The 22,602-nt window shown below is 50.3% G+C and overlaps 1 protein-coding gene across 2 annotated transcripts; it reads left to right on the top strand.

Moving 5' to 3' along the window:
* The first annotated feature begins 2,666 nt into the window (after positions 1–2,666).
* Positions 2,667–21,827, top strand: TRIM16 (tripartite motif containing 16). Of its 2 annotated transcripts, none has more exons than XM_061143527.1 (6): positions 2,667–3,225; positions 9,695–9,790; positions 12,457–12,690; positions 13,023–13,188; positions 13,652–13,747; positions 18,689–21,826. In XM_061143527.1, the coding sequence occupies exons 1-6, from the start codon at positions 2,722–2,724 to the stop codon at positions 19,270–19,272; spliced, it is 1,680 nt and encodes a 559-aa protein (XP_060999510.1). In that variant the 5' UTR covers positions 2,667–2,721; the 3' UTR covers positions 19,273–21,826. The 2 variants fall into 2 exon arrangements, with proteins under 2 accessions (XP_060999510.1, XP_060999511.1); XM_061143528.1 differs by lacking the exon at positions 2,667–3,225 and adding an exon at positions 6,650–8,218 and having other exon boundaries at positions 18,689–21,827.
* The last annotated feature ends 775 nt before the right edge of the window (positions 21,828–22,602 follow it).

The following is a 22,602-nucleotide window of genomic DNA, read 5'->3' as shown; positions in this document are numbered from 1 at the left end:
GTGACCATTCGTGAAGGAGAGGCTGGCTCAGTGCCCTCTGATTGACGCCTGAGGTTGTGGAACAGGTCAGGCCAGGCAGTTACCTCCCCTCCTCCTCCCCAGAAAGATCAGAGGCTCCTGGCATGTGAGTAGACCAGTTCAGTTTCCAGAACCAGGTCATCTAGAGAAAGAGAAAGGAAAGCAACCCTGTTTGTTAAAATCCCAGGAATGGTCTGGACCAGGAGAAGTCATCTCCTTTCCCTCCCATCTGGAGATTTAAAGCCATGAAGTGGGGCTTCTCTGCTGGTCCAGTGGTGAGGAATCCACCTGCCAATGCAGGGGACTTGGATTCGATCCCTGATCCAGGAAGATCCCACATGCCACGTGGAGACTAAGTCCGTGTGTCACAACTACTGAACCTATGCTCTAGAGCCCAGGAACCGCAACTACTGAAGCCCAAGTACCCTAGAACCTCTGCAACAAGAGAAGCCACTGCAATGAGAAGTCCGAGCATCGCAACTAGAGAGTAACCCCCACTCGCTGCAAGCAGAGAAATACCTGTGCAGCAGCGAAGACCCAGCACAGCCAAAAATAAATAAATAAGTAGAATGATGAGGGGAAAAAACATGGAATGAAATGCAGGGAAACCTTTTCTGGGGTGTCTTCAGCAGTGGAGAGGAGAGTCAGGTCGGGGAAACTTAAGAACCTTCATGTTGCTGAAAAGGACCGTGTCTAGGCCATCTTGAGATGCACGCTCTGTGCACGTTGGCAAAAAACAGGGCTGTGCCTGACACAGATTTTTATTGCCTCCCTGCCCTCCTACACTAGGCAGGACTTCTTGGTTTATTTACTTTTATCTGGATCCTATAGAACTCACATGGGTGGAGAGCCATGGTGGGGTGGTGCGGTGCCATGACTTGGACCCACCCCAATGCTAATCTCAGGGGCAAGCCAGATCATCCCCACCCCATTCTGTCTCTGTTCTATTAGTTTTCCAAATCCCTGGAGTGTATCTGGAGAAATCCTCGGGCGGGGGGAGGAGGGGGCTGTAGAACGGATACAGATGGGGGCCAGGTGCCTTGGAATATCCTGGTTCCATGATGCCCACCTGGCAGATGCTCCGTGTGCTGTCTATCCCCATCTTTCTCCTAAGGAGCTAAATGCTTATGTCTTATCCTCTGGTATCTATTACATGGTGAATTGTATCCCCTCCATTCATATGTTGTAGTCCTAACCTTCAGAATGTGACTGAATTTGGAGACTGGGCTTTTTCAAGAGGGAATTAAGGTCGGAGAGAGGTCATGAGGTTGCCCCTCATCCAAATCTGACTGCTGTCCTTCTAAACGGAGGCGATCTGGACACAGGTATGTACAGAGGGGAGGTCATGTGAGCACACGGGAAAAGAGGGCCATCTGCATGCCAAGGAGAGAGCCTCAGGAGAGACCGACTCTGCTCAGACCTTGATCTTGAACTTCTGGTCTCTAGGATTGGGAGAAGATAAGTTTCTGTTGCTTAAATCAGTCAATCTGTGTAGCTGGAGGAAACCCATCACCGCATCTTATTGTTTAGTCGCTCAGTCCTATCCAACTCTGTGACCCCATGGACTGTAACCCACCAGGCTCCTCTGTCCATGGGATTCTCCAGGCAAAAATACTGAAGTGGGTAGCCATTTCCTTCTCCAGGGGATCTTCTCAAGGATCGAACCCATGTCTCCTGCATTAGCAGGTAGAGTCTTTACCACTTAGACACATGGGAAGCCCTCACCATATCTAGGAAAACCTTAATAAGTGGGTAAAGAGACCAGCCATCTCTAGGAGCCCCTGGGCAGGTTGTACAGCCCGAGAGGGCTGTCTGCTTAGTTTTATGTGGAAAGAGACAAGTTCTTCCTGACCCTCCTGATCGCCACTAGACCCCCCTCTGAAGCCCTTCTCCTGGAATGGAGAAGGTCATATGCAAAAGGTCAGAGACATAGATCTTGTTCCCAACTGTGTCTCTCCTATTCTAAGAGGTGGGAAGGGATGAAGGGCTGCCCTATTGCTTAAGTCCTTACATTTTGGGTCCCTTTAAAAATTGAAAAGAGGGGACTACCCTGATGGCTTCCCAGGTGGCTCAGATGGTAAAGTGTCTGCCTGCAATGCGGGAGACCTGAGTTCGATCCCTGGGTTGGGAAAATCCCCTGGAGAAGGAAATGGCAACCCACTCCAGTATTCTTGTCTGGGAAATCCCGTGGACAGAGGAGCCTGGTGGGATATAGTCCATGGGGTTGCAAAGAGTCAGACACGACTTAGTGACTGAACACAAGCTGTGGCATGGCCCCAGGAAGGAAAAAATTGAAGACAAAAACGTTGAACCTGTCGAGTTATATAAAGCAACATTGGCTGTGACTGCAGATCTCAGGAATTTCTGGTCCTTTCCAGACTGACCTGCCTTGGCTGAGATTATGGGGTGGGGGTGGGGGTGCGAATGATTCACAGAAGAATAGCTGTTTCGGTTCTGGGCTGGAGGAGAGGCCGGAGTCTGGGTCATTGAGCCCGAGGGCCTGGACTTCCTGGTGGCCATCACAGTTGGCTGTCCTCCCAGATCAGTGGAGTAATGAGCAACCGAGCTGCCTCTGGGGGAGGAAACAGTTAAAGTCCTACCGCAGCTGCAGTCCTCTGGGCGTGGTTCTGCAGTCTGACTCGGGCTCCGGATCCTGGGCCCAGAGGCAGAGGAAGCCCAGCTCTGCAGCAGCAGACCGTCTACATGGCTGAATTGGATCTGATGGCTCCAGGCCCGCTGCGCGGGGTCCCCGCTCACCCTCCAGCCACTTTCAGCCCAGACTCTGGCTCGGCCAGTCCCGCAGAGGAAGAGGACCCGGGCTCCCCGGGGAGCCCCCCAGGGGAAACTGGGGGACAGGGCTCTGAGTGGCAGGGGGCTCCCGAGGCAGAGGGCCTGGAGGAGGAGGAGGAGGTCCTGTGTGACTTCTGTCTCGGGGCCAGCAGGGTGAGGGCCGTCAAGTCCTGCCTGACCTGCATGGTGAACTACTGCCCGGAGCACCTGCGGCCGCACCAGGAGAACAGCAGGCTGCACGGCCACCAGCTGACCGAGCCCGCCAGGGACCGGGACCTGCGGCTGTGCCCCGCGCACCGCAGCCCACTGATCGCCTTCTGCGACCCCGATGGGCGGTGCATCTGCGAGGAGTGCAGCCAGGCCGAGCACAGGGGCCACGCCTTGGTCTCCCTGGACGCCGCCCGCAGGGACAAGGAGGCGAGTGCTGGGGTCTGGGGGAGAGGGAGGTGGAGAGGCCATGTGCCAGGGGAGGCCGCCAGGCCTCTGCCGAGGCTCCTGGGGCTGCGTTCTCTCAGCCTTGCTACCTGGCGGTACACCCAGCCTGAGTGTCTCTTGCACTTGGCTTTGGGACTCTGTTGTAGCTCACTCTGTCCCCACTGTCCCTGAAACGCTCTCTGTCTGTCTGTCGCTCCTCTTGCTGGTTTCCTGCTGTTTCTCACTCAGCTTTCAATGCTGATCTGTGTCTGGGGGTCGGATATACAAGGTGTACGACTGAGGACAGTGGTGTTCCCCTCTGGTCAGGTCTGAGTGGCAATGAATGAAATGTAAACCTTGGCAGAAATTCTGGAGAAAAGAGCCAAAATTTCCCCCTAATTTCTCTTCTTCCCTTTACCCCAAACAAGATATCAGGAGACAGAGCCCCTCAGGAGGTGCCAGCTATGAAATTCAAGACCTTGAGATGGGCTGAGATAACTTAGAACTGGGAACGTCTTTCCTGGACAACGTCAAGGACCACTATCCTTAGGGAAAATAAACCTCCTCATCAGATAGAGGCATCAGGAGAGACAGAAACACTGTGCTCATAGCCTGTAATTTTATTCCCATCAGATAGGGAAACTGTTTCTGGAACAACTGGCTTTTCTCTGCCCTAAAGCTGAGAGCCGGGAGAACTCTTGGGAATGGACTTAAATGCTTTGTTTTCCTTACTTGGACTTCCAAGAGCACTTCTGTTATGAAGGTGGGGGGGCGGGGGGCAGGCGGGGAATGTGCAGTTGAACTTTGTCCCACATTTCTTTCTTTCTTTCTTTTTTTAAAATGTTTATTTATTTAGCTGTGTCGGACCTTTGTTGAAGCATGCCGGCTTAGTTGCATCTTAGTTCCTTGACCAGGGATCGAACCCTTGTCCCTTGTATTGAAAGGTGGATTCTTAGCCAGTGGACCACCAGGGAAGTTCTGTGCCACATTTCTTGTGTCCAGATGCTGGGCAGCTCCCTTGTTGGCACTGAGCACAGTGCCTTGGCCCAGGGCTCCAAGACAGCTGAGAAGGAGCTTCCTGGGAGGGGCAGGTTCCTAGCAGGGTCCCTCTTCCACGTCCTCCCTTAAGTGTTTATCTGGTGTTAGTGGGAATAGTTCTGGAAAGTTCTGTATCCCAGATGTCAGTGAGTCACCAGCTCTAGAATCCACTTGTCAACTGTTCCCAGCATCTCTAGTGCCAGGAAATGTCCGGTCAGGAGAGCTGGTCATTTCCACCCACTCCTCACGTTCACGGCCACGAGGAGGCTCTTTATCAACAGACAGGTCAGAGGACAGAGCTCCAGGTAATTGAGGAAACTGGTCTTGGAGGGTTGCCATGTGCAACATGCTTCCCTGGGATTTCTCCATTCGGTCCTAGGATAACTCTACGAGGTGGCAGCTCTTCATCCCTACCACATTTGTCCAAGCTCATACAGACGGCTAAGTCATGGAGTGAGGGATGGGACCTTCTGGAAGGCCACCCACTGGAGGACACAAGGAAGGACCCCAAGGTCACAATATTATAACCTTACTTTTTAAAAAAAATGCACCAAAAACCTGCCATACATGTAGTAAAGAGTTGAAGGCAGAGTGCATTTCCTTTGTTAAGGGTATAATATCTGAATTCTGTCATGTTTAACTGGAAAAGGAATGCATGTACATACACACAGAGGAACAATCACCAAATACTGCAATAGATTTTACCAGAAAAGGTCTCCCTCCCATCCTGGATCCACCCATCTCCTTCAGAAGTATATATGCTCAGTCACTAAGTCGTGTCCATCTCTTTGCAACCCCATGGACTATAGCCCTGCCAGACTCCTCTGTCTATGGGATTTTTTTCAGGCAAGAGTACTGGAGTGGGTTGCCATTTTCTTCTCGACAGGAGCTTCCCGACCCGGGGGAGTAACTCTCCATAGGAATAACATTGATCCCCAGGGATCGAACTTGCATCTTTTGCATTGCAGGCAAATTCTTTACCTTTGAGCCACCTGGAAAACCTCTCTTCAGAGGTAAACACCATCATATGCTCTTCCTTCTCGTTCTTTTCAGAAATTCTGTGCCTGTAGCAGCATAGATACAATATGAATTTTAAATGTAGTGTAAGCTGGTGCATTACAGAGACATTGAGTAGTTGTTATTCTGAGCAGGGAGAGTTGTTTAGTGCAGGGATCCCCAACCTCTGGGATCTAACCTGACAATCTGAGGTGGAGCTGACGTAATAATAGAAGTGTTAGTCTCTCAGTTGTGTGCAACTCTGCGACCCCGTGGACTACAGCCCTCCAGGCCGCTCTGTCCATGGGATTCTCCAGGTCAGAATACTGGAGTAGGTGGCCATTCCCTTCTCCAGGGGATCTTCCTAACCCAGGGATTGAATCTGGGTCTCCCTCATTGCAGGCAGATTCTTTACCATTAATAGAAATAAAGTACACAATAAATAATAGAAATAAGTAATGTGTTTGAATCATCCAGAAAACCACCCCCCATCCATGGAGGACTTTTCTTCCACGAAACCAGTTCCTGGTGCTAATAAAGTTGGGGACCGCTTATGTAGTACATGTGCAGAACCCCAAATTTGGACACCCCAGGAGGGAGCTGTGTCAGTAACACAAAGACACCCAGGACAGTTTTTGGTGCTGAAAGCAGTGGCAGTTATAGGAGCAGTGCGGTAGCCCCGGGCTCTGGCCTGTTCACCGCCTCTTACGGGTCTGCTTGTCTGAGTTTTCTGCTTTTCTGCTCTGCGTCCTTGCTTTCAATTCAGAGCAAGCGTGCCCAGTAAGTGCTCTCTCTCTCGGTAGTCCTTGCGGCTCAGGAACTGAAAGATTTCTTGCCAGGAGACCGGCTCAGAAGACACAGTTCCTCGAGGAGGCTGCAACCTCCACCAGGATTATTTGGACAGTCTTAGCAGACCTCAGTAAGGCTCCAGAAGTTTCATCTTTCCTTCAGCCAGCCTGAAGTGGCTGGAGCTGAAGGTCACTGTGCTGAAGGTCACTTCACTTTGCTAAAGCTCACCTTGGATGGTGTTTAGGGCTGCTTGCTCAGGCAAGCCTGTCATGCAGAGGAAACTGAAAACGGCAGGGTCAGCCCCAGGGACAAAGGGCAGCCAGGACCCTGCACAGGGTCTGCAGAGCAACTGGTTTCTCAGTTCTCCGTCTGAGCCTCTTCTGCGGCTCCTACGCTCTCCAGCTATGCCTTTGGGCAGAAACTCTGAATTTGGGAAATCCAGGTGTTCTCTGATTATTTCTTCTGTGCTGCTGGGCTCCTGGGGCCCAGCCCTTTCCTGTGGGGACTCACCTCTTCCCCTTCCTGGGGCCAACTTCCCAGGGCCCCATAACTTAAATTTTCTTGTTTTTAGTTGAAGTATAGCTTGACTTACAATGCTGTGCCAATCTCCACTGTGCAGCAGAGTGACTCAGTTTTAACATATATACTTTCTTTTTAAAATATTCTTTTCCGTTAGGGTTTATCTCAGGATATTGAATATGGTTTCCTGTGCTATACAGTAGGATTTTGTTGTTTATCCATCCTATATATAATTGACATAAATTCGAGCAAACCCTGGTAGATAGTGAGGGACAGGGAAGCCTGGTGAGCTGCAGTGCGTGGGGTGGCAAAGAGTTGGACACGACTGAGCGACTGAGCTGAACTGAATCCCAATCTCCCAGTCTGTCCCTCTCCCTTAGTTTTCAAGAGCAGCTGGTCTTAACTCCGCTCACCTTCTCAGAACTCAGGCTCCCTGCCAGGAAGTGAGGCTGCATGCTTGCATGCCTGTGTGCGTATGTGCATGTTGTGAAATCTGTACCACTTCTGTGACTGCTTTTCTGTTCTTTTCTGTTCCTCGCTATGTTTATCAAACATTATCGAGAACTTTTTGTGGGCTCAGTGTGTGCTGCACCCTCCCAGGGAGTGTGGGCTGTAATCAGGAAGCCAAGGCAGGCCTGTGGCTCCCTGGACGTCCAAGGGCTGGGGCAGCACAAAAGCTCAGCCATGTGTTCCGAGGAGGCAGCCCCTGGCAGTGAGGGGCGGTGGTCTTGGGAGGAGGGAAGGCCTGGGCTGGACCCCATCTTAGACCTTTAGGTCCATTCGTGGCAGGTCACTGCATCCTACCTCAGCACAGGTTCCAGAAAGCTAAGGACAGGGTAGGGACGTGGACACAGTCTCAAGGTGAAGCAAGAGCCAGGTTCTGAGAGCCACAAGTGTCCCCAGTTCTCTGGGGAGCAGTTAATCAGCGTTGTTCATGGCCGTCTGCTGCCAGAAGGCGGATGGCTTGAGGCCACTCAGAAGAATTTCTTCTAGAACTTCTGAAGAGAGTGTTGGACTCAGTATTATCTAAATTGTTTTTTCTTAAACATTGTACTGCCTTTGAGAGCAGGGAGGCTGCCTTATGTAACTGGACTGACATGAAGTGGGCTCTGACCAGCTGCCCGAGGAGTGAAGTCAGGGCCCGTGTGGGACGCTCGGGTTCCTAGAGGGACACACAGCGTGCCTGACACCATGTAGAATGTCTTTCTTTCTCTCTCCTCACTCCCTCTGCTGTTCCAGCTTGCATCTCTAACCTGACCCTGGCCACCCAGCCGGTGCGGCCTGTGCCCTGGAGGAAGAAGCAAGAAACAGTCTGTTAACATCTTCTTGAGGAGCCAGAGGAGATGCTAGAGGGTCTGACGGGGGCCGTGGAGCCCGCCAGTGGCAGGTGTTGGATCACAGACACGGTGCCCTTTGCACAGCATCTGTCCTCTCCCCGCCAAGGCAGGCGGGGCTCTCCGTGCCCCTGGATGTGGGGCATTTACGTTCACTGGCACCCCTGTCCTGCTTTGGTGCAGAGCCTGCCCTGGCTTGCGATGTGTGTGCGGCTGACGTCTTGGGAAATCCTGGAGCCGGGGTCTGAGGTGCCCCGTCATTTTCTAGGAACAGGAATAACTGGAGGTGCTGGTTGCCTGAGTGGTCCCACCTGTCATGGGTAAGCGGGAGTGCCCGCTGGTGGGGTGACTCAGAGGGCCCCATGAGGCACTATGCAGTCCTTTTCTCCTTTAATGGCAGTCTGCAGACAGCGGGGAGAAACCCCTCCCGATATACTCTGGGGGTCTCCTGGGTCCCTGGGTCATGCTGGGGCTGACCCCTTTAACATGTTCTCACGTCTGTGCTGTTGCCATTGTGTGTTCCGTTGTGTCTCCCACCACCTTTTAAACAAGCGCCTCATGTCCTTCCCGCTACCCAACCTGGAGCAGGTCGCTGGGTAAGCCTTTCTGATAGACCAGGATCCCACAATCTCCCCCAAATAGGTCAGGTCCCTTCCTTCTCCGCCACTTCCCCCACTCCCGGACATCAGGTCTCAGGTGTGGGAAGTCAGTGGACTCCCACCGCCAGCTCTGAGTCAGGACCCTGGAACCTGATCAGATGTTCCCAGGTTTTGGCAGAGCGAGGCGGGTCCCCTACCTGCCTGGGCTTCTGTCCCTGGGGCCTGGGATTACCTTGGGCTTTGGTGGGAGGAGGGGGAGACGCGTCAGGTGCTCCCCGCCAGCCCAAGACCTGTTAGGGCAAGTGACTCAGAGCTCAGTGCTGATACACGCTGCTGTGAAAAGCAGCGAAAGCTGTCCTTTCTGCTGCTGCTGTCTCACACCCTTGTGGAGGCAGAAAGCGACGGGGGCCTTTGACGTTCACAAAGCCTCTGGTTTCCTGTCTTGTCAGGTTCTGGGCAGAGAGTGCTTAGGGAGGCGGAGTGGGGCTGGGCGGGGGGTGGGGGTCAAAGCAGGCAAACCCAGAGTTCTCATGTGGGCACTCACCTCGGTGGGGAGGGGTTGCCCTGCCTGTGTCCGGGAGAGAAGATTCCATGATGGAAAGCAGCCAAAGAGGCACGGGTAAAATGACGAAGGCAATGACGCTGCTGCCACCGATGGAGCACCCGCAAGGTGCCGGCTGCTGTGCAGACTTCCCGCTGCCTCCGTCCTTACGGGAGCCCTGTGAACTGGACACTAGCTCTCCCCACCTCACAGTGAAGAAATGCAAGTGTGGAAGCGTTAAGTCAACTTTGTCCCAAAGTCTTGGCTGCTAAGTAGAAACCCTGGGGTACCGTCCACCGCCAGCTCCAAGCCCCCGGTGATCCCTGTCAGCCTGTTCCAGAGCCAGATGGTCCTGTCAATTCCACTGCCAGCTGCGTGACCCTCGTGGCTCTGTTTTCTCACCTGTGTGATGGAGACAGCGTGTTTACCTGCTGTGGGCATGGTCACAATGACAGGAGGAGATTCAGCTGGTAATGCTGGTGCACGGTGGACCCTCTCTGCCTCCACAGAAGGTGCCCAGCCTGCTCCTGGGAGCAGCTTCCGAGGCAAACTCTCCTTTCTATGGAAGAAGGGCAGGTGGCGCTGTTGCTCCCGGGGACCTTCTGGGTGCCCTGGGCACCTTCCTCCCTAACACTGCTGACCTTTCCTCTTCTTAGGCTGAGCTTCGGAGCACCCAGTTAGACCTGGAGCAGAAACTCAAGTTGAATGAAAATGCCATCTCCAGGCTCCAGGCTAACCATAAATCTGTCCTGGTAAGTCTGGCTGGGGTCACCTGCCGGGCTTTGGCACACCTGGCTGGCTGCTGCTGCTGGTTCAGTCAGGCCCACCCGGAACTGTGGGACTTGGCTGCAGGCCCGGCCTCCACGTCCACAGGCCTCTTAGGTCTTATCATCTGGTAGAAACTGTGGGTACAGATCAGGTTGGCTACACCGTAGGGTGGTGTCACCTTGTCGCTGGGATTTGCCGTGAAATTAGTTCAAGGTTGAAACCTGGCAAGTGATTCACTTTTAACAGTGGAGAGTAGGCGCTCACTAGTCCTGTGATGTGTGTGCTAAGTCACTTCAGTCGTGTCCGACTCTGCGGCCTTGTGAACTGTAGCCCGCCAGGCTCCTCTGTCCATGGGGTTCTCCAGGCAAGAATACTGGAGTGGGTTGCCATGCCCTCCTCCAGTCCTGTGATAGCTCTGGCTCATTTGTATATTTACATATGCTTTTTTGACCAGGAGCAAATTGTATATGTGGGAATCGAGGGGGGTGGTTAGCTAGAGCTCCAGAAGAAATTATGCATAATCTTGGCTTCTTCCACCATGAGAGGGTGTTCTGCAGGCGATTCTCACTTGTCCTAAATCCTGGCAGACAGAAAAGAGAGGTGAGAGCGGCTGGATTAGTGGATGGTACTGCGGGTTTGAATCCTTGGTCAGGAAGATCCCCTGGAGAAGGAAATGGCAACCCACTCCAGGATTCATGCCTGGGAAAGTCCATGGACATAGGAGCCTGGCGTGCCACAGTCCATGGGGTCGCAAAGAGTCGGACATGACTTAGTGACTAAACAACAACAACAGCCACTTGATAAGGCCAATGGTCTGTGTGCTCAGTCTGACTTTTTGCGACCCCGTGGACTTTAGCCCATCAGGTTCCTCTGTCAGTGGCACTTCCCAGGCAAGAATCCTGGAGTGGCTCTCCATGCCCTCCTTCAGGGGATCTTCTGGACCCAGGGATTATACTCAAGTCTCTTGCGTCTCCTGCATTGGTAGGCGGGTTCTTTACCACTGGGCCATCTGGGAAGTCCCATAATGGTATGCCAGGCTACTTAGTTTTAGTCTCTCTGGTTTCTGACCACTTTCCATAATAAACTCTAAGTGGACCCAGACAGTTTCACAAAAGCTTCTCATTAGTGGCAAGCCAATAACCAGAACTCAGAGGAGAATGCAAAATGTGCACCCTTTGGCAGTTAGGAGCAGCAGCATCTTTGCCTATGAAGAATGATTCTACCTCTCCATCCATTCATCTGCCCATCTATCCACCCCTCCCCCAACCATCCATCCATCCATCCATCCACCCACTCACTTGTCAGCACCAGTACCTAAGAACTACCAAAGATAAAAGGAAACTGTTGAAAACAACATGGATTGAAGTTGTTAAATATGACCTTGACTAAGGCATTTACTAAAGATATGGAAGGACAGACTCCCACATACACAGGTGCCATCAGGCAAATCCCTACTATTCATCACATGGAGTTAGTTGCATATATTTTTGAACATGGCATTCCATTCCACACAGGTAGGCTTGTCCTGCAATGCTCAGGTGCTGTGGTCACCTTCACATGCCCTAAACGTTTTGTGCCTGGCCCAGACACCAGAGGATGTGCTTTCAGCTCAGATGGATCCAGTGGGCAGTTTGTTGCTGTTTGGTCACTAAGTTGTGTTCGACTCTTTGCAACCCCACGGATTGCAGCACACCAGGCTTCCCTGTCCTTCACGATCTCCTGAAGTTTGCTCCAACTCATGTCCATTGAGTCGGTGATGCCATCCAGCTATCTCACCCTTTGTTGTCCCCTTCTATTCCTGCCCTCAATCTTTCCCAGCCTCAGGGTCTTTTCCAATGATTTGGCTCTTCATATCAGGTAGCCAAAGTATTGGAGTTTCAACTTCAGTATCAGTCCTTACAATGAATATTCAGTGTTGATTTCCTTTAGGATTGACTGGTTTGATCTCCTTGCTGGACAGTTTGATTTCCTTGGTGGGTAGTTTAGCTAGACATAATGAAGTGCTGAGAAAGCAAATTCATGCTAGTGACTTGTACAAAGAAGCCAAATTATTAATTTACTGCAAGAAATATGACTATCAAGTACACTGAACAGGTCCATTGTCCAGACAGGAAGACTGATGTCACAGACTTGAAGAGGAACCTGACTGTCAGAGCTGGGCTCAGCAGACAATGCACAGTCTCGTCTGATGGATGAAAGACAAAGTTAATGAAGAGTAAATAAGGACTCACACCCCAGGAAGTCCTTGTTTTATGGAACCTGGGATTCAAATGAGAATAAAGGCTTTCTTTTATAATAGGAAATTGTTCCCTAATTTGAGGGTTTCTTGGGTGTATATTGGAGTTCTCGGGTGGTGCTAGTGGTTAAAAATTAACCTGCTAATGCAGGAGACTCAGAAGACACAAGTTTGGTCCCTGGGTGGGGAAGATCCCCTAGAGGAGGAAATGGCAACTCACTCCAGTATTCTTGCCTGGGAAACTCCATGGACAGAGGAGCCTGGCAGACGGCCGTCTGTGGGATCACAGAGTCAAACATGACTGAGCATGCACGCATGGGTTTACATTTCTGTGTGTTGAGCTTTGATAAGGTTGCTGCTTCACTAATCACTAATGGGTTCTTCACTGGTTCTCCCCCACCCCCTTGCCACTAGGTATCAGTGTCGGAGGTGAAGGCCGGGGTGGAGGAGCAGTTCGGGGAGCTCCGTGCTGCCATGACAAAGGCCCAGGCCGACGTGATGCTCTTCCTGGAGGAGAAGGAGCAAGCTGCCCTGGGCCAGGCCAATGGCATCAAGACCCACCTGGAGTACAGGAGTGCAGAGATGGAGAAGGCCAGGCAGGAGCTGGACAGAATCGCTGCCATTGGCAGTCCCGTGCTGTTCCTGGAGGTATGGGTCACTGTGATGCCAGAGCCAGAGAGACCCTCACTCGGCTAGGTCCACAGTGGACGTGGCAAGGCAACCACCCTGTTGATAAATGAGGCAGAGAGCAGCAGAGAACAGGAGTAGGAGAGAGGGCTGCCCAGAGCGGAGAGGCTGGACCAGGTTAAGGATGATGCCTTCTATGTGGTCAGGTGCTGAGCTGGACCCATTACATTTTGTGAAGTACATGTCCCTATCAGCCCATGTCACAGATGCAGAAGGTGCTGTATTGAGTAGGGCAGCCCTGTTTAGGAAGCACAAAAGCCATGGCAAGTTCTGCTGTGTTTCTTTTCCTGCAGGAGTACTGCAAGTTCAAGAACACGGAGGACAGCGCCTTCCCCAGCGTCTACATAGGGCTCAAGGACAAGCTCTCGGGCATCCACAAGGTCATCACGGACTCCACTGCCCACCTGATCCAGCTGCTGCAGAGCTACAAGGAGAAGCTCCAGGAGTTCTCCAAGGACGGTGAGACGCCAGGGCTTGTGACATCTCTGGAGGGGTTGGCGGGGGAGGTGGGAGTCAGGGAGGGAGAACAGAACAGGGGTGGAGAGAATGTCCCATTTTCAGAGCCATCCTCTGGTTGGACTGTGCGGCTGGTGGACACATACGTTGATGATGTTAACTTACAACTGAGATCAAAGAACATGGTCTCCGTATGCCCTTGGCCCACATCTCCACTCAAGTGCAGACTAACTTCCGAGGTCACTGATGCCTGTGCTTTCAAGTGAAACCCAGGTCAGGTTGGGATCTTTCCTCAGCAGGTTTTACTTCGATGTGGTCCATTGAGCAGGATTCTTTGAAGCGTGATTAGTGTCTGGTCCCTACTTTCCCCAGGAGGCCAGAAGAGCAATTAAAGTGGGGGATTCCTGTTCCTTAGTTTCTCTTGCCCACTGGGACAGGTGAGCATTCACAACTCTTGATTTTCTAGAGGAGTACGACATCAGAACTCAGGTGTGTGCTGTCATTGAGCACAGACATCGGACCTCAAAACCCGAGCCCTGCACCAGGCCGCAGTTCCTCCAGTGTAAGTCGTGAGCTGCCCTACTTTCCCTGGGTGTGGATGTGCATGTGATGCTTCGGAAGCAAGGACACCATCTATCAGCAGGTTTCAGGTTCTTGCAACCTCAGGTCTATCCCCAAATGGTACATTTAAATTTTAAATAAGTTGAATTTAAAAAAAAAATTAGAACTTTTAATTTTGAAACCGTTTCAGAATTAAAAAAAAAAAAACATTGCACAAAAGAGGACCAAGAATTCTGATACATTTTTCACCTAGCTTTTCCAAACGTGAGCACTTTACGTAACTATGGTCCGTTGATCCAAATCAGGAAGTAAGCATTGCTGGCTGGAATTTATTCAGATTTCACCAGGGTTGCTCCCAGTGTCCTTCTTCTGGTCGGAAGTCCAGTCCAGAGTCACAGATGTTTTCTGACTCCTTAGCTTCCTCCAGTCTGTGTCCAGTCCTTTAGTCCTTCTGTGTCCTTCACAACCTTGGCCCCTTTGAGGATCCTGGCTGGTTACCAGGTGGCTCCCTTTTAAGTCTGACTTGACTGGAATTACTTAGCCCGTTGTCCTGTCCTGATGTGGAAGTGTCCTGGTCTGTTGGCATTTTTAGAAACACTTATTTTTAATCAATACTTGCTCATGGTTAACAAGACAGGGAGGTCTCGTCTCCCAGGAGAGGAAGGACGTGTCTGGGTAATCAAGGCTCATTTTTCTGACTTTAATCTCTTTGGAAGTCACTGTTCAACCCTGCTTCTGCTTGCTTTCTGGGGGTGAGCTCTGGCTGGCCGACTCCTGAACCCTGTTTGCCCTGGTCTTGACGTGGAGCCTCAGGTTTGATGACCCTGTTCTTGCCACAGCTCCTCGTCTCCCCCAAGACCTCTTGGTTTCCAGTTTCCTTTATTTATTCTTTCGCGCTTCCTGACAGCAGCATATGTATGTTTTACAAACAGACAATACAGTTAATATAGGGGCTTCCCAGCTGGCGCGATGGAAAAGAATCCTGCCATTGCAGGAGACATCAGTTCAGTTCAGTTGCTCAGTCATGTCTGACTCTTTGCGACCCCATGAATCGCAGCACGCCAGGCCTCACTGTCCATCACCAACTCCCGGAGTTTACTCAAACTCATGTCCATCAAGTTGGTGATGCCATCCAGCCATCTCATCCTCTGTTGTCCCCTTCTCCTCCTGCCCCCAATCCCTCCCAGCATCAGGGTCTTTTCCAATGAGTCAACTCTTCCCATGAGGTGGCCAAAGTATTGGAGTTTCAGCTTCAGCATCAGTCCTTCCAATGAACACCCAGGATTGATCTCCTTTAGGATGGACTGGTTGGATCTCCTTGCAGTCCAAGGGACTTTCAAGAGTCTTCTCCAACACCACAGTTCAAAAGCATCAAATTTTCGGTGCTCAGCTTTCTTCACAGTCTAACTCTCACATCCATACATGACCACTGGAAAAACTATAGCCTTGACCAGATGGACCTTTGTTGGCAATGTAATGTCTCTGCTTTTTAATATACTATCTAGGTTGGTCATAACTTTCCTTCTAAGGAGTAAGCGTCTTTTAATTTCATGGCTGCAATCACCATCTGCAGTGATTTTGGAGCCCCCCCCAAAAAATAAAGTCTAACACTGTTTCGACTGTTTCCCCATCTATTTGCAATGAAGTGATGGGACCCGATGCCATGATTTTAGTTTTCTGAATGTTGAGCTTTAAGCCGACTTTTTCACGCTCCTCTTTCACTTTCATCAAGTGGCTCTTTGGTTCTTCTTCACTTTCTGTGTATCATCTGCATATCTGAGGTTGCTGATATTTCTCCTGGCCATCTTGATTCCAGCTTGTGCTTCATTCACCCCAGCGTTTCTCATGATGTACTCTGCATATAAGTTAAACAAGCAGGGTGACAATATACAGCCTTGACGTACTCCTTTTCCTGTTTGGAACCAGTCTGTTATTCCATGTCCAGTTCTAACTGTTGCTTCCTGACCTGCATACAGGTTTCTCAAGAGGCAGGTCAGGTGGTCTGGTATTCCCATCTCTTTCAGAATTTCCCAAAGTTTATTGTGATCCACACAGTCAAAGGCTTTGGCATAGTCAATAAAACAGAAATAAATGTTTTTCTGTAATTCTCTTGCTTTTTTGATGAGCCAGCAGATGTTGGCAATTTGATCTCTGGTTCCTCTGCCTTTTCTAAAACCAGCTTGAATATCTGGAAGTTCACGGTTCACATATTGCTGAAGCCTGGCTTGGAGAATTTTGAGCATTACTTTGCTAGCGTGTGAGATGAGGGCAATTGTGCGGTAGTTTGAGCATTCTTTGGCATTGCCTTTCTTTGGGATTGGAATGAAAACTGACCTTTTCCAGTCCTGTGGCCACTGCTGAGTTTTCCAAATTTGTTGGCATATTGAGTGCAGCACTTTCACAGCATCATCTTTCAGGATTTGAAATAGCTCAACTGGAATTCCATCACCTCCACTAGCTTTATTCGTAGTGATGCTTTCTAAGGCCCTCTTGACTTCACATTCCAGGATGTCTGGCTCTAGGTGAGTGGTCACACCATTGTGATTATCTGGGTCATGAAGATCTTTTTTGTACAGTTCTCCTGTATATTCTTGCCACCTCTTCTTAATATCTTCTGCTTCTGTTAGGTCCATACCATTTCTGTCCTTTATTGAACCCATCTTTGCATGAAATGTTCCCTTGGTATCTCTAATTTTCTTGAAGAGATCTCTAGTCTTTCCCATTCTGTTGTTTTCCTCTATTTCTTTGCATTGATCGCTGAGGAAGAAGGCTTTCTTATCTCTCCTTGCTATTCTTTGGAACTCTGCATTCAAATGGGAATATCTTTCCTTTTCTCAGGAGACTTAAGAGATGCAAATTTGATCTCTGAGTCAGGAAGATCCCCTGGAGAAGGGGATGGCAACCCACTCCAGTATTCTCGCCTGGAGAATGCCTTGGACAGAGGAGTCTGGTGGGCTACAGTCCATGGGGGTTACAAAGAGTAGGACATGACTGAAGTGACTTAGCATGCACACACATAGTTGATAAAAGAAGCCAACTGATGTGGAGCTGCTGCACGTGTTGGGGGAGATTCATGGGTGACTTATATGGGGGTGAATGGGGCCTCTAGGTGGGACTTGGGGCTTCCAGTGTGAGTTGAGGGGCAAAATGAGGGAGGATGGGGCCAAGAGAAATGTCAAAATAACCTGGAGTGTGACTTGAGCATTTGGGTGTGTGGAGGTGTCCTCTGGGGTCAGGAAGAGAATATCTGTGTACATGCGGGGGGACTGCTTGAGAATTCCCCTGCTAAATAGTGGCCAAATATTTTAACAAATGAGTGAATCAGATGTGAGTGTATGACCCTTACCAACACTGCATAGAAAAGCACCTGAATTTCAGGACGTGTTTGTCGAATGAATGAAAACATGGGCCCATCAGTAAATTTTATTTCTTGATTCAGTTCAACAAATAATACAGTAAATGGCAAGCAGTTTGAGCTTCAAGAAGGAAGGAAGGAAGTGAGGGTGACTTATTAAAAGGTGTCTGGGACCACTTACCACCTGTGTGGGAGAGAGGCCCCCTCCCTCCGCCCCCCGCCTAGCAATTCCCCCAGATATGGCTGGGCGTCCCAGTATTTAACTCTGTCCTGATACTCTCTGCCTGGAGATGCTATCAGAGCCCACCAGACGGCCTTCACTTCAGATGCCAGTCACAATTATGGGACCCTCAGAGGACCCACAACTTCTGTCCGACTTGGCTACAATCTAAGGCTCACAGGACCCTCCTTGGATTCGAGCATTTGCTAGAACAGCTCACAGAATTCAGGAAGACGCTTACGTTCACCAGTTCATGAAAGGATGTGACGAAGGACACAGATGAGCAGCCAGAGGAAGGGAGAGATGCTCAGAGCGAGGGCTCTGAGGGTCCCCATGGAGGTGGGATCAATTGCCCGATGTGGATGTTTATCAGCCTGGAAGTGCTCAGAACCCCATACTACTGGGATTTTATGGGGCTTTTATCCCACAGGCGTGATGAACCACTTCCAGCCCATCTCTCTTCCCAAGAGAAGAGGCGTTAGGGCTGCGAGATCCAAGCAGAACTTGGTCATGACTTGGTCTTTTTGGTGACCAGCCAGCCCCACCCCACCATCCCCACACACAGAGTCACCTTGTTAGAACAAAAGACACTCGGACTTCCCTGATGATCCAGTGGCTAAGACTCCGAGCTCCTAGGGAGCCGGGCCCGGGTTCAATCCCTGGTCAGGGAACTAGATCCCACATGCCAAAACTGAGATCTGGTGTAGCCAAATAAATAAATAAATGAACACAAAATGAGACCCCCCAAACTCTACCTCTTAAGAAAAAAAAAAGACGCTTGTTTAACCCAGGAAATTACAAGGGTTTCAGGAGCTCTGTGTCAGGAACTGGTCTCAGCATGGGGTTTTCCAGGCAAGAATACTGAAGGGGGTTGCCATTTCCTCTTCCAAGGGGATCTTCCTGACCCAGAGATTGAGCCTGTGTCTCCTGCATTGCAGGCGGATTCTTTCTAGGCAAGAATATTGGAGTAGGTTGCCATTTCCTGCTCCAGGGGATCTTCCTGACCCAGGGATCAAAACTGAGTCTCTTGCATCTCCTGCATTGGCAGGCAGGTTCTTTACCTCTGAACTGATTGGGAAGCCTGTCAAAGACCAAACATTAAAACAAAAGATGGTGCTAGTGCTGTTACCACTCAGGAAATTACAGGGAACTCTGTGCCGGGAGCCAGGGGCAAAGACCAAGTCTACAATTACTACAAGTCACAGAGTCCCGCTTGTGTTCTGTTTCCTGATTTTCACCCACCTCTTCTCTGGGAGGGGACGGGACCTGGGTAGACAGGGAACAGAGGGATGGATGTCTTCTCATCCCTTGGAGGCTGGCTAGGTATGAGTCAGCGGTCAGCCCCTGACCTTCTATGTCCCCCTCAGATGCCTGTGATGTTGTCTTCGACCCCGACACGGCACACAGGTACCTCCGGCTGCAAGATGACAACCGCAAGGTCACCAACACGGCGCCCTGGGAGCACCCGTACCCCGACCTGCCCAGCAGGTTCTCACACTGGCGGCAGGTGCTGGCCCAGCAGAGCCTGTACCTGCACAGGTACTACTTCGAGGTGGAGCTCTCGGGAGAGGGCGTCTATGTGGGCCTGACGTGCCAGGGCATCGACCGCAAGGGCGAGGAGCGCAACAGCTGCATCTCCGGGAACGACTTCTCCTGGAGCCTCCACTGGGATGGGAAGGGGTTCAGGGCATGGCACAGTGATGTGGAGACCCTGCTCAGCGCCAACGCTTGCCGGAGGCTGGGGGTCTATGTGGACTTCCCCGGCGGGGGCCTCTCCTTCTACGGCGTCGAGGCTGAGACCCTGACACTGCTGCATAGGTTCCAGTGTAAGTTTTCGGAGCCCATCTACCCAGCCTTCTGGCTTTCCAAGAAGGACAGTGCCATCCGGATTGCGGATCTGGGAGAGGAACCTGAGAAGCCAGGGACAGCCCTGGTGGAGTCTGCTGCCTAGATGCTGATCCAGGTCTCAGACCTGTGCTGACACACAGACAGGTGGCAGTTTTCATTGGAAGACTGACTGGGGGTCCCTGCCAGCACCTGCTGGCTTTAGAAATTGTGTGAGGATGAGGGGAAGGGTCTCTGGTCACTGCCTGGGCGCCTCACTGCACTGGTCCCTGTGTTTGCAGTAATCCTCAAACCCTAGGTCCCCCTCACCATCTTCTTATGATCTTGTCCTGTCTGCTTGGGTGGACCGCACACTGTGCCCAGAGTTGGTCACCAGGAAACCTTAGAGCGATCAGAAAGACTGCAGAGGAATCATAACCAATCGCTAACCTTGTCTTACTCCTGCGTCCCCTGTTCTGAGCGCCTCCTGGGCCTCAGCCCTCGTGACCCTCTCGGCAGCCCCATGGGGAGGTGCTCAACCACCCCCACTTGGCAGATGGACAGGCTGCGGTCCAGGGGGTTAGTGAACTCACTCAGGGTCACTGTGGTCATGTGGAGAGTGAGTGGCCGAGCTGGGATTCAAACCTGACATCGAACTTCTAACCACCACCCCGCACTGCCCTCCTCCTTAGATCACAGGTGTGTGTAAGGGAATAAACTACAAGGTGAACTGCATTTGTGAGCATGGAGAGTCTGACAGCCTCAGTGGCTTTTTGTGCCCACGTCTGATGGGCCTTGCAGCTGTGCTGTGATGGAGAGCTCACTACCTCACAGGCAGCTCTCCTGGCTTGGGCACAGCAAGAACTCAGGACTGTCTTCATAGGGTCCACATCCTAGTCCCTGTGACCTCGGCAGATGGCCCTAGCACCTCTCTTCTGGAGCCACCTGGATGGTGGGGACGTGTCTAATTCCTTATCCAGCGGTCAGTTGTCTACACACTTAGGGGTAGCTCTCATGGGTCCCCCAGGAATATGCGTGTTTTCACATCCTATTTGCCAGTTTCCTTGTGGTTTCCAGATCTTTTACCCCTCTGATCACTTTTTCTTCCTTTCGACAGATTGTTCCCTATAATTAAAGGTTCCTTAGTCCTTGTTCTTGCTCAATAGTGTCTGACTCTGCGACCCCATGGACTGTAGCCTGCCAGGCTCCTCTGTCCATGGGATTTCCCAGGCAAGAATACCAGAGTGGGTTGCCATTTTCTTCTCCAGGGGATCTCCCTGACTTGGGGATTGAATCCGCATCTCATGTGTCTCCTGCATTGGCAGACGATTCTTTACTGACATCAAACCTTTAGGCAAATGACAAACTGTATCTCAATAGGTTTCTGAGGACATAACCTGAAGTCCCTTCTGGGACTCACTGGAAATATAACTTCTGGGTCTTTTCCATGACCTGTGTCAAGGCAAGCCTCTTCCTCTTTGTCCTATCTGGTCATCCTGTCTCAAGAGCACATTATTTCAGCATCACTTGACTTGTTTCCGGAGACCCTGTCAGACATTTGAATCATAGGATTTACACAGTGTAGGATTTTAATTTTCAAACTGAATTTAAAGTTTTTGAATTTTATTGACTTTTAAAAAATTTGAATTGTAAAACTCATCACATCACTGCTGCTTGTGGAGATAGATTTGTTTCATGATCCTACCAGGTTATAACAGCTCTCCTTCCTATCCTGCAGAAATTGGTGACCTTTTCGTAAATCTTACTCTTGTTGATACACAAATTTGTTAGAGTCTTGCAGTCGTCAGTCAATACCTTTTGGTTTTAGTTATTCAATAAGTCATGCATCAGTGTGGGACTTCCTTGGCAGTCCAGTGGTTAAGACTTCGCCTTCCAATGCAGCGGGTGCGACTTCAGTCACTGGTTGGAGAGCTAAGATCCCACATGCCTCGTGGCCAAAAAACCAAGACATAAAACAGAAGCAATATTGTAACATTCAATAAAAACTTTAAAAATGGTCCACGTCAAAAAAAATCTTTTAAAAAAGTTATGCATGCGTAGAACTCTTCGATAATGTAGTCCACCTCTGCACCTTTATGCACTGGACACCATGAAGGACTTTTTCAACGCCAAAGGCCAAGATACGCTATGTCAGCACTTCCTTCTAACAGTGCTCTGAAAGGAGAAAATGAGATCAGCTTGGCCACTGTGTTTTTTTTAAACCCCCGTAGGTTGTTGATGCTTCTTCCCTAAATGCTCACAAACTATTTGATAAAGCATTTTAGAATTCAGGGACAAATTCACATCGAGTCTGCTGTCTCTAGAATCCACCTTATTTTTCTTTTAAAAAATCTAGACAATTTTGCCTGTCTCCATCCTCCAGCATTCTCCCTAGTTCTCAAAATTTACTGCCTGGGTTTCAGTCACATTGGTAAATTGTGTCAGTGTCATGAGATGTCATTTGTTTAGGCCACACTCAGACTCATAAAAGGAACCCTCTGGGTGTCTCCTCACCTGTCTTCAATACCAGCTTCTCTTTTCGTTCACTTGTTAAGGGCTTCCCTAGTGGTTCAGGGGTGAAGAATCTGCCTGCAATACAGGAGACACAGGTTCGATCCTGGGGTCATGAAGATCCCCTGGAGGAGGAAATAACAACCCACTCCAGTGTTCCTTGCCTGAAAAATCTCATGGGCAGAGAAGCCTGGTGGGCTATAGTCCATGGGGTTGCAAAGAGTTGGACACAACTGAGCAACTATCACTTTCTTTTTCTTTCTTTTGGCTTGAAGACCTTTTTTCTTGATGTAGAAAAGTAGAAGTTGCTCAGTTGTGTGCAATTCTTTGCAACCCCATGGAATATACAATGGAATTCTCTAGGCCAGAATACTGGAGTGGGTAGCCTTTCCCTTCTCCAGGGGATCTTCCCAACCCAGGGATCAAATCAGGTCTCCCACATTGCAGACGGATTCTTTACCAGCTGAGCCACAAGGGAATCCCAAGAATATTAGAGTGGGTAGTCTATCCCTTCTCCAGGGAATCTTCCTGACCCAAGAATTGAACTGGGGTCTCCTGCATTGCAGGCAGATTCTTTACCAACTGAGCTATCAGGGAAGCCCTTTCTTAAATGTTAGTAACAGTTTTGCTGTGATCAAAATTGATTGATCATCACAGCAAAAACGGGTGTTAGGAACATTTAGTTTCTTTCTATCGTTGCCTCAAATGACAGTCATATCTTCTTTTCCTTGGTCCAAAACTGAAAATTACCTAAAACAAACAGATAAAGAATAGAAAGATAACAAAGGCCAGTGTTATGTTCTCTGTCATTTTCTCCAAGCTCGTCAGCATGTGCCATTCTTCTGTATGTCATATAGGAGCCTCCACTGTCTCTGGCAGCTCCTTAAGCACAGACGGAATGTAGGCCTCACACTAGGACACCCCACCAGGCAGCAGTAGGCATGCG

This window comes from Dama dama, chromosome 5 (genome assembly GCF_033118175.1).
Source record: "Dama dama isolate Ldn47 chromosome 5, ASM3311817v1, whole genome shotgun sequence".
In the NCBI taxonomy this organism is placed as follows: Eukaryota; Metazoa; Chordata; class Mammalia; order Artiodactyla; family Cervidae; genus Dama; species Dama dama.
Note: the sequence above shows the minus strand (reverse complement) of the source record. Positions and strands in the feature narration are given on the sequence as shown.

Coding starts and splice junctions, on each gene's coding strand:
- TRIM16 (XM_061143527.1), top strand. CDS start 2,722: ATGGCTGAATTGGATCTGATGGCTCCAGGCCCGCTGCGCGGGGTCCCC. Junction 9,791..12,456: donor CTAACCATAAATCTGTCCTG/GTAAGTCTGGCT, acceptor CCTTGCCACTAG/GTATCAGTGTCGGAGGTGAA. Junction 12,691..13,022: donor GTCCCGTGCTGTTCCTGGAG/GTATGGGTCACT, acceptor CTTTTCCTGCAG/GAGTACTGCAAGTTCAAGAA.